This window comes from Oncorhynchus clarkii, chromosome 17 (assembly GCF_045791955.1).
Source record: "Oncorhynchus clarkii lewisi isolate Uvic-CL-2024 chromosome 17, UVic_Ocla_1.0, whole genome shotgun sequence".
Taxonomy (NCBI): Eukaryota; Metazoa; Chordata; class Actinopteri; order Salmoniformes; family Salmonidae; genus Oncorhynchus; species Oncorhynchus clarkii.
This window is the reverse complement of record NC_092163.1, coordinates 29,194,502-29,205,558: the sequence shown is the minus strand read 5'-3', so window position 1 is coordinate 29,205,558 and position 11,057 is coordinate 29,194,502. Positions and strand designations below refer to the sequence as shown.

At 43.0% G+C, this 11,057-nt stretch overlaps 1 protein-coding gene across 2 annotated transcripts in view; it reads left to right on the top strand.

The window, feature by feature from the left end:
• The first annotated feature begins 4,214 nt into the window (after nt 1–4,214).
• LOC139370687 (vesicle-associated membrane protein-associated protein B-like) overlaps nt 4,215–11,057 on the top strand; it is a 44,237-nt gene continuing 37,394 nt past the window's right edge. Inside the window, exon 1 of one of the 2 annotated variants that reach the window (XM_071110312.1) lies at nt 4,215–4,480. In XM_071110312.1, the coding sequence (XP_070966413.1) occupies nt 4,423–4,480 (58 nt within the window). In that variant the 5' untranslated portion in view covers nt 4,215–4,422. Of the gene's footprint in view, nt 4,481–7,670; nt 7,885–11,057 lie in introns of those variants that run through there. The other variant, XM_071110311.1, reaches the window with a different exon arrangement.

The following is an 11,057-nucleotide window of genomic DNA, read 5'->3' as shown; positions in this document are numbered from 1 at the left end:
AGAGCGAACCACTGCTTTTAATCAGGGCAAGGTGACTGGTAACATGACCGAATACAAACAGTGCAGCTATTCCCTCCGCAAGGCTATCAAACAAGCTAAGCGTCAGTATAGAGACAAAGTAGAATCTCAATTCAACGGCTCAGACACAAGAGGTATGTGGCAGGGTCTACAGTCAATCACGGACTACAAGAAGAAAACCAGCCCAGTCACGGACCAGGATGTCTTGCTCCCAGGCATACTAAATAACTTTTTTGCCCGCTTTGAGGACAATACAGTGCCACTGACACGGCCTGCAACGAAAACATGCGGACTCTCCTTCACTGCAGCCGAGGTGAGTAAAACATTTAAACGTGTTAACCCTCGCAAGGCTGCAGGCCCAGACGGCATCCCCAGCAGCGCCCTCAGAGCATGCGCAGACCAGCTGGCCGGTGTGTTTACGGACATATTCAATCAATCCCTATACCTGTCTGCTGTTCCCACATGCTTCAAGAGGGCCACCATTGTTCCTGTTCCCAAGAAAGCTAAGGTAACTTAGCTAAATGACTACCGCCCCGTAGCACTCACTTCCGTCATCGTGAAGTGCTTTGAGAGACTAGTCAAGGACCATATCACCTCCACCCTACCTGACACCCTAGACCCACTCCAATTTGCTTACCGCCCAAATAGGTCCACAGACGATGCAATCTCAACCACACTGCACACTGCCCTAACCCATCTGGACAAGAGGAATACCTATGTGAGAATGCTATTCATCGACTACAGCTCGGCATTCAACACCATAGTACCCTCCAAGCTCGTCATCAAGCTCGAGACCCTGGGTCTCGACCCCGCCCTGTGCAACTGGGTACTGGACTTCCTGACGGGCCGCCCCCAGGTGGTGAGGGTAGGCAACAACATCTCCACCCCACTGATCCTCAACACTGGGGCCCCACAAGGGTGCGTTCTGAGCCCTCTCCTGTACTCCCTGTTCACCCACGACTGCGTGGCCACGCACGCCTCCAACTCAATCATCAAGTTTGCGGACGACACAACAGTGGTAGGCTTGATTACCAACAACGACGAGACGGCCTACAGGGAGGTGGTGAGGGCCCTCGGAGTGTGGTGTCAGGAAAATAACCTCACACTCAACGTCAACAAAACTAAGGAGATGATTGTGGACTTCAGGAAACAGCAGAGGGAACACCCCCCTATCCACATCGATGGAACAGTAGTGGAGAGGGTAGTAAGTTTTAAGTTCCTCGGCATACACATCACAGACAAACTGAATTGGTCCACTCACACAGACAGCATCGTGAAGAAGGCGCAGCAGCGCCTCTTCAACCTCAGGAGGCTGAAGAAATTCGGCTTGTCACCAAAAGCACTCACAAACTTCTACAGATGCACAATCGAGAGCATCCTGGCGGGCTGTATCACCGCCTGGTACGGCAACTGCTCCGCCCACAACCGTAAGGCTCTCCAGAGGGTAGTGAGGTCTGCACAACGCATCACCGGGGGCAAACTACCTGCCCTCCAGGACACCTACACCACCCGATGTTACAGGAAGGCCATAAAGATCATCAAGGACAACAACCACCCGAGCCACTGCCTGTTCACCCCGCTATCATCCAGAAGGCGAGGTCAGTACAGGTGCATCAAAGCTGGGACCGAGAGACTGAAAAACAGCTTCTATCTCAAGGCCATCAGACTGTTAAACAGCCATCACTAACAATGAGTGGCTGCTGCCAACACACTGACTCAACTCCAGCCACTTTAATAATGGGAATTGATGGAAAATTATGTAAAATATATCACTAGCCACTTTAAACAATGCTACCTAATATAATGTTTACATACCCTACATTATTCATCTCATATGTATACGTATATACTGTACTCTATATCATCTACTGCATCCTTATGTAATACATATATCACTAGCCACTTTAACTATGCCACTTTGTTTGCATACTCATCTCATATGTATATACTGTACTCGATACCATCTACTGTATCTTGCCTATGCTGCTCTGTACCATCACTCATCCATATATCTTTATGTACATATTCTTTATCCCCTTACACTGTGTATAAGACAGTAGTTTTGGAATTGTTAGTTAGATTACTTGTTGGTTATTACTGCATTGTCGGAACTAGAAGCACAAGCATTTCGCTACACTCGCATTAACATCTGCTAACCATGTGTGTATGTGACAAATAAAATTTGATTTGATTTGAGTAGAGTATTGGAAGCTATTTTGTAGATGACATCGCCGAAGTCGAGGATCGTTAGGATAGTCAGTTTTACTAGGGTAAGTTTGGCGGCGTGAGTGAAGGAGGCTTTGTTGCGGAATAGAAAGCCGACTCTAGATTTGATTTTAGATTGGAGATGTTTGATATGAGTCTGGATATATGTAAATTATATATCTGTCCTTTCATGAGTAAATCCTTTATCAAAGTGATTTAATTATTGAAGTGTTACCAATTTACACTTGTCTGATAAACTGTACAGGATTAACAAAATGTATAACATTGTACAACTAGAAGTGCATGATTTATGGGATTAATTTTATGAAGCCATAACGTGGCAGGTAGCGGTTAGAATGTTAGGCCAGTAACTGAAAGGTTGCTGGTTTGAATACCCAGCCGACAAGGTGAAAAATGTTGACATGCCCTTGAGTAAGGCACGTAACCTTAATTTGCTCCAGGGGCGCCGTACTACTATGGCTGACCCTGTAAAAACAACACATTGTCAGTGCACCTATCCATATGTGACAAGCATCAGTGTGTAGATTGGAGATTCCTATATGTGAGAAGAAAAAGCTGTATGTGTTAACTGTAGGATTACCCATGTGCTGGAGTGTCCAGTGAGAGAAAGGCAGTTCGAGCCGGTTGCCAGGATCAGAGTAGTACAGAAGGTGTCGTATGCTGAGGCAGTGAAGAGAGTAGTAGAGGAAGATGGGTCCAGGGCGAGGGATCTTTAGAGGCTCCCTGTGAGTAGGCCGAGGCCAATAGAGGGGGATAGGAATAACGTGTTTCAGTAAGACTGTGTTCTTAGCGTTCATAGCCATGATTATCAACTGTACCGCAGAAATGGAATGGAATCACAGAAAATAGATTTTGTGGTGGCAGCTGCAGAGAAGTTCTTGGGTGTACGAGATTGTACTGCAGAAGAGTGTGTTGAACGATAGTATCCCATCCTCCCAGGCTGCCGGCCTGGTGTAGGATCAGATAGGGCCAAGTAGTGGAAAAGTGGTGAGGTTTTAATGGGTGTAGGGTTATTCGATAGGAATATTTTTCTTCCCTTATCCCTATCCTATTCCCCTCCCCTTTTTGTATAAATACAGTAGGTGGCGGTGTATACACCTTAGTTGGATGCGATCCGCCAATAAATTTAAAGGAGAAGAATACTCCCTCTCGCTTGTACCACAGAGTTTCTAAACTTGTACTGCCTGTACTTACCTACAGTACTGTCTCTGCCTGTACTCCTCGCATCCCCGCTTCACTCCTCATAGAGAGCAATAGTAATGGTGTATTTTTGTTAGCACTAACTCTGCCATGGTTCTTTGGACGAAGCCTATGTGGAAATTAATGGAGTTTTTGGATAAACTAAGAAAATAAGGTCTGTGGTAAACACAGGCTTAGGAAATCTTATAGGTTTTGTTCTATGAGATTATCTTCATCAGCTAATGTCACTTTTTGTGAATTTTTAGGCATTAATGTAATCAAAAGAAGCACAATAAAGGCTTCATAATTCATAAAGGTCATGTTAACTGACTGATATTATCTCGTAGAACAAAACATATAAGATCTCCTAAGCCTGTGTTAACCTCAGACCTTCTTTTCGGCGTCCTAAACCCTATTCTTTCCCCATTCATTATTCATTTTCCCCATAGGAACAGCTGAACGAACCAGAGGTAGCCTTACCTCATTTCCGTTTTTGAGACTACAAGCTTGCGAGCTATATAGAATTTTGATTACACAAATGCTTCAAAATTCACAAAAAGTGACATTAGTTGATGAAGTTTATCTCATAGAACAAAACGTATTAGATCTCTTAAGCTTGTGTTTACCACAGACCATCATTTTTGGCGTTTATACCAAAACCCCTCCAAATAACCCATTCATTTTCCCATAGGCTTTGACAAACGTACCATGAAGGAGTTAGTGCCTACAAAAAGACGCCATTACAATTGAGTGGCTATGCAGGGTCAGTGACGTCGCACGAAGCCACTCTCACTCCCTTCCTGCTGCATCATCATCATCATCATCATCATCACAACAGCCGCTAGTAGCACCCTGTCTAATTGCGGTGACCGGGGGACTGGATAGTCATAACTAATTAGCATAATACTCACTCTAAACATAACACTAGTTAACATCACCATAACAGAGTAATCTACGGAAACCATTTACATTGAGCTACCCCCTTGGAACCGCTGGGACATGGCCAGGCAAGATCAGGTCCTGCTCTTGGAGCCACAGCACGAACTGAAATTCCGAGGTAAGAGACTGAGGGGAGGGCCCAACTCTGAAGGGAGGGGGGAGGTAGTAACAGGCCCAGCGTAATGAGGGGGGGCACATCATTCCCTTCATTTGTAAAATCTTAATAGTGAATTAAGGAGGATAATCATTTCGAATTAACATTGACTTGCGTTCCCTAGCTAGCCAACGTTTTAGCCAGTTTACGTTACCTTGACCAGACAGGCCTGCTGGAAAAAAAAGCTAACTAACGTTGTAACTGCAGCGCCCTGACAGGTCTTTGGCGCTATTAATAATGTCTAGTTGACCTAGTATTTTAACTACTTAGCTAACGTTGGTGCATTATGTTTCACGTGCATTGTGCAATAGCGTTCCAGTAGGCCAGTCAGTCGTTTTATTATCGTGCTTGACTGACAACATTATGTCAGTGTAGGTAGCCCTTTGAGCTAGCAAGCTAGCAATGAATGCCAGCTGATTGCCCCTACTTTCAAGCATAATGATAGCACGCTAACAATAGTTTGTGTCCTAGCTAGCGAGTAGCTAACTTGTTCATTCGCTAGCTGTCATTCTAATGGCTTGCCAGCTTTCAGGTGGAACTAGGCATGAAATACCATTTATATCTGGAGGTTTTTCTCATCGGTGACCAGGTGTGGTAAGGAGCACAATATGGCTCAGGGTGCCATATGGACAGTTTGTACTGAGCATCCTAAGAATTACAATGTGTCCAGGTACATATGAATTTATTGACCCACTAAGTAAGAGCTTCTGTATGTTTCCTGAAGCATTATCACTAATTAATTTTAGGTCATTTTTGAGATCCAAAATAATAAGTAGCCTTTCATCTGTACCTGTTGTATTAGTGCCTTTCTACAGACATTTTGAGATGCCCCCCCCGGCCTTGGTAGACATGTCAAGCCAATATAATCCATTGCTATAACTGCCCTGCTTGTTGTGTGGGTAGGCTCTTTATTTGTCTTGGCTCATTGCAAGTGACATAATTTTTGTTTTACTCATACCAATATTTAAATCACAAGAAATTCAAGACTTCTGTCAGGCAATTCACAATCATAGGCCTCTCCTATAAGCCTGTTATTATTTTTGTTATTTAGGGGTCCTCTACATGAAAAAGTTTGGGAACCCAGGGCCTAAGAAATTATTTCCAATATATTTCCTTTAAATTATGGCCATATTTCGAGAACATTACAACACACCTGAACTAAGCTTTTCATTTATGCATTTTTGATTAGGCCTACTAGTAGTGATTTTCTATGTATAGCCTAGTGGGGTGAGTAGTCTGAGATGGAGGTTGACATGGGAGTGAAAATCCATTCCCGTCTTGTCAAATTTTCCCGTACTATCCTGATCCCGCAACAGTTCTATAATCCAGGAACTTTCCTGTCCCATCCTGATAAAAATCACTCCCGTCCCTTGCTCATTTTTACATGCAGAAATCAGAAATAACTTCCTCCATTAGCTGCTCGTCTGTCTGTCCCCTGCTCGTCTGTCTGTCCCCTGCTCTGCATGTGAGTAATGTTACCCATAGAAACTGCTCTGTTTGGCTGCTGCTCAGCACTCACAAGACAGTTTCCTGCCCTGCACACACAGCTGATAACAACCACATTACAAGATTTTGGCAGTGAAGGCAGCCGTTCTACTTACCCAGAGTCGGATGAGCTCAATTCCAGTTTTGAAGACTTCATAATTCACTGACGTACAGTACATTGGTAAAGTAGTGACAGCGCAGTGGCCATGGCTGTAACTGGAGCGGGACATTAGAGTGAGCAGATGGAAGGGGGGAATTTACAATTTATTTGTGATAGATCTGTATTAAGGTAAACTATATTAGGCCTACACACAGTTTATTTTTATGAAATGCTCCACAAATGGCATATTTATAAGCATGTCAGTTTCCATTGCGCTGTAACACTTAATTGATTGTGATTCATTAAAGTCTGACTGGACAGAGAATCAAATCACCTAGCATCTTAGGCTAAAATTGCCCATTGAAAGGTAGGCCTTTGGTGACAACAAATTCTGCTGTGGTCCTTTTGGGCTCAAGTGTTCACCAATGAGCTAGAGCATCTTTAAACACTACCGGTCAAAAGTTTTAGAACACCTACTCATTCAAGGGTTTTTCTTTATTTTTACTATTTTCTACATTGTAGAATAATAGTGAAGACATCAAAACTATGATATAACACATATGGAATCATGTAGTAACCAAACAAGTGTTAAGCAAATCAAAATATATTTTATATTTGAGATTCTTCAAATAGCCACTCTTTGCCTTGATGATAGCTTTGCACACTCTTGGCATTCTCTCAACCAGCTTCATGAGGTAGTCACCTGGAATGCATTTCAATTAACAGGTGTGCCTTAAGTTTATTTGTGGAATTTCTTTCCTTCTTAATGTGTTTGAGCCAATCAGTTGTGTTGTGACAAGGTAGGTTGGTATACAGACAATATCTCTGTTGGGTAAAAGACCAAGTCCATATTATTTCAAGAACAGTTCAAATAAGCAAAGATAAACAACAGTCCATCATTACTTTAAGACATGAAGGTCAGTCAATACGGAAAATGTCAAGAAGTTTCTTCAAGTGCAGTCGCAAAAACCATGAAGCGCTATGATGAAACTGGCTCTCATGAGGACTGCCACAGGAATGGAAGACCCAGAGTTACCTCTGCTGCAGAGGGTATTCATTAGAGTTACCAGAGTTCATTAGAGTTACCAGCCTCAGAAATTGCAGCTCAAATTAATGCTCCACGAAGTTCAAGTTACAGACACATCTCAACATCAACTGTTCAGAGGAGACTGTGTGAGTAAGGCTTTCATGGTCGAATTGCTGCAAAGAAACCACTAAAGGACACCAATAATAAGAAGAGACTTGCTTGGGCCAAAATCACGAGCGATGGACATTAGACCAGTGGAAATGTGTCCTTTGGTCTGGAGTCCAAATTTGAGATTTTTGGTTCCGGCCGCCATGTCTTTGTGAGACGCGGTGTGGGTGTACGGATGATCTCTGCATGTGTATTTCCCACCGTAAAGCATGGATTTGTTATGGTGTGGGGGTACTCTTCTGGTGACAATGTCTGTGATTTATTTAGAATTCAAGGCACACTTAACCAGCATGGCTACCACAGCATTCTGCAGCGATACGACATCCCATCTGGTTTGCGCTTAGTGGGACTATCATTTGTTTTTCAACAGGACAGTGACCCAACACACCTCCAGGCTGTGTAAGGGCTATTTGACCAAGAAGGAGAGTGATGGAGTGCTTCACCAGATGGCCTGGTCTCCACAATACCCAGACCTCAACCAAATTCAGATGGTTTGGGATGAGTCAGACCGCAGAGTGAAGGAAAAGCAGCCAACAAGTGCTCAGCATATGTGGGAACACTTTCAAGACTGTTGGAAAAGCATTCCAGGTGAAGTTGGTTGAGAGAATGCCAAGAGTGTTGCAAAGCTGCCATCAACGCAAAGGGTGGCTATTTGAAAAATGTCAAATATAAAATATATTTTGATTTCACACTTTTTGGTTGCTGCATGATTCCATATGTGTTATTTCATAGTTTTTATGTCTTCACTATTATTCTAAAATAGTAAAAAATAAAGAAAAACCCTTGAATGAGTAGGTGTTCTAAATTATTTGCCCGGTAGTGTAAATCAACTTAATCTGTAAAAATGTAAATTTGGAACTGCACATTCAAGGTACCAAACAGTCTTGCTCTGTCTTAAAACACACCCTTCAGACAACATGGCAGCATCAAATATATATCCTTCAGAACTCTATTTTTGTCGCTGCCAGTTTTTCTGCCAGTTGGAAAGTATCCCAAGGCACTTTCAGGAAGTTGTAGATCAACTACACAGGAGTTAGCTGAGTGAGTTGTTTAATTGAAAGCAATGTTTCACCAATTGTGAGGTTCTGAATTTCACCTCTGTCTTGACTCAGTGTGCAAAGGGAAGTGTCAGTTGCTGTGGACATTTGTGGTGTGGAACTTTATCTAGAATCTTAGTGTATGTGCTAATTCCGACTGAGGCAGCTCACTTCCACATTTCCATTCACAATACATCCATCTTTCCCTCAAATGCAAGGCCTTCCTCCTCTATACCAGCTAGAAGGCAGGTGTGTTTTATTTTGGTAGCCTGAAATGGAGTCTTCCAGACTCGGATAATTTATCATCCCTCGAATCTCTCATGTTCTTCCTTTTAGTGCAAAGTGTACTCTGAGGTCCTGTGGAATGTCTTAAGGCTAGTTTGTAAATCCAGTTGAGGAGTTAAATCCTGTACAGCTGTATGTTGCTCAATGTCATATGGCCAAGTGCTTTCCGAAGGCTTTTGCTTCCTATCAAACTGGTTTCACAGAAACAAAAGTGTAGCTGACCTGAGTCATTCTGTTGAGGATATCATTTTGTGGTCTGGCTTGTGAGTTCACCCACTTAATGCAACCATCATGATGCAGAGTTGTAAAACAAAAGTGGTTTGATATTGAGCAATTCCACAACAGGCACGTGGAATTACAATGGAAGGTCACTCTTCAGTGAAACAACTCGGGTGGTGCAATATCATTTTGAAATCAGATTTGACTTCGTGTTGGCATTCCTGTAGGCTAGCGTTCTCTGTGAGGTACTTGATCAAGCTGGGTGTGAACTTGAAGTCTGTCTGTGCAGAGGGATTTGACAGAGATGGCTAAGTAAAGAAAGGATCTGGTTGGATGTAGTGGCTTGAGGCTAGTAGTGTTCCTTCCTACGCCCCTGGTGCCTCAAATATCCTCTTGTTCTTCAAGGACAGCCATTAGCCTACCTTGTCCAGGCTATTTGTAGACTATTAGAAACAAATTGAAGGTAGTTGGATTCCTCAGCGATTAAAAGTATTCCACATAGTTTTGACCAAATGAAATAAAGCTGTTACAATATACCAAATTCATTTGGTCTATTTTCACTGCATCTGGCTGGGTTACCGTTACAACTAGCTACGTCCTTCCTAATTCTCCTCCATAGCCAACTTTTCTTAAGATAGGGGCCCAGGCTACATGTTTTAGACTATACGGTTTAAGCAACTTTTTATTTTTGATGGGCCTAATAAATTAAAAAGGCCACATTTCTGTCGCTGTGGCACCAGTGTCTTCGTTCAAGATGCCACTGATGTTATTTCTCTACAAGATCCTAGGCATTATCTTAGATACCACTGAAACTAGTATGCCTAGGTCCATGTTTTATTGTTCTGTAGCACGAGAGCTATTAGTCATAATACCACTGATAGCTAATCCTTTCTTGAAGTTAAAAAGCTGCTCTTGTATTACTCTTGTTTATTTATTTTTATTTTTTAAGAGGACTTGGATATTGATTGTTCATTGTTCGCTACCGCCGAGGAAATAATGGAACTCTAGACAAAGGACCCAAGGATGTGGTTGGCATGAAAACTGCTTTCTAATTAGGCTAGTCATGGCCTTAATAGCATCAGCTGCTCTACTTATTAAAATCAAGGGTGAGGTTAGTATAGTGAGGTTACTGTATTATTATTCAGGCAATGACAAAAGGCTGGGGTTGCAATTTGGTGTGCGCTTCTGGCCTAATGTGTCAAGATCCATACACCTCAAACGTGTGAATCAATCAAATTTATTTATAAAGCCCTTACATCAGCTGATGTCACAAAGTGCTGTACAGAAACCCAGCCTAAAACCCCAAACAGCCAACAAGCAATGCAGGTGTCGAAGCACGGTGGCTAGGAAAACCCCCCTAGAAAGGCCAGACCTTAGGAAAAAACCTAGAGAAGAACCAGGCTATGGGGGGTGGCCAGTCCTCTTCTGGCTGTGCTGGGTGGAGATTATAACAGAACATGGCCAAGATGTCCAAATGTTCATAAATGACGAACAGGGTCAAATAATAATAATCACAGTGGTTGTCGAGGGTGCAACAGGTCAGCACCTCAGGAGAAAATGTCAGTTGGCTTTTCATAGCCGATCATTCAGAGTATCTCTACCGCTCCTACTGTCTCTAGAGAGTTGAAAACAGCAGGTCTGGGACAGGTAACATGTCTGGTGAACAGGTCAGGGTTCCATAGCCGCAGGCAGAACAGTTGAAACTGGAGTAGCAGCACGGCCAGGTGGACTGGGGACAGCAAGGAGTCCTCAGGCCAGGTAGTCCTGAGGCATGGTCCTAGGGCTCAGGTCCTCCAAGAGAGTGAGAATTAGAAGAAGCCTAGCCCCAGATAATAATTTGATGATGATTAGGACTACTGCCATTTCAGTGAAGCCGTCATTGTCGGGATGTGGGTCATTAACACAGTTCATTGATGTCCCCAGTGAAAAGCATAGGCCATTATAGCTCAAAAGTAGGCCTGCTATTCTTTTGTTTTGAAAGACTAGTATTCAGACTTGTTGTCCTTAAGATGTGTTCCTCTACCATTGCGTAATGTGAATCGCTTTAATCATGATTTTTGTATTGTTACTTCCCTTTCTCTCTTCAAACTCCCCCCTTCCTCAATGGCGATCCAGCACATTTTTATGCCTTTGATGTGTTGATTCAGTAACCCTATTCATTTGATTAGCCCATCATGTTTTCTCTACAGTTTGCATCTTTCACATGCAGTAGTCTGTCTG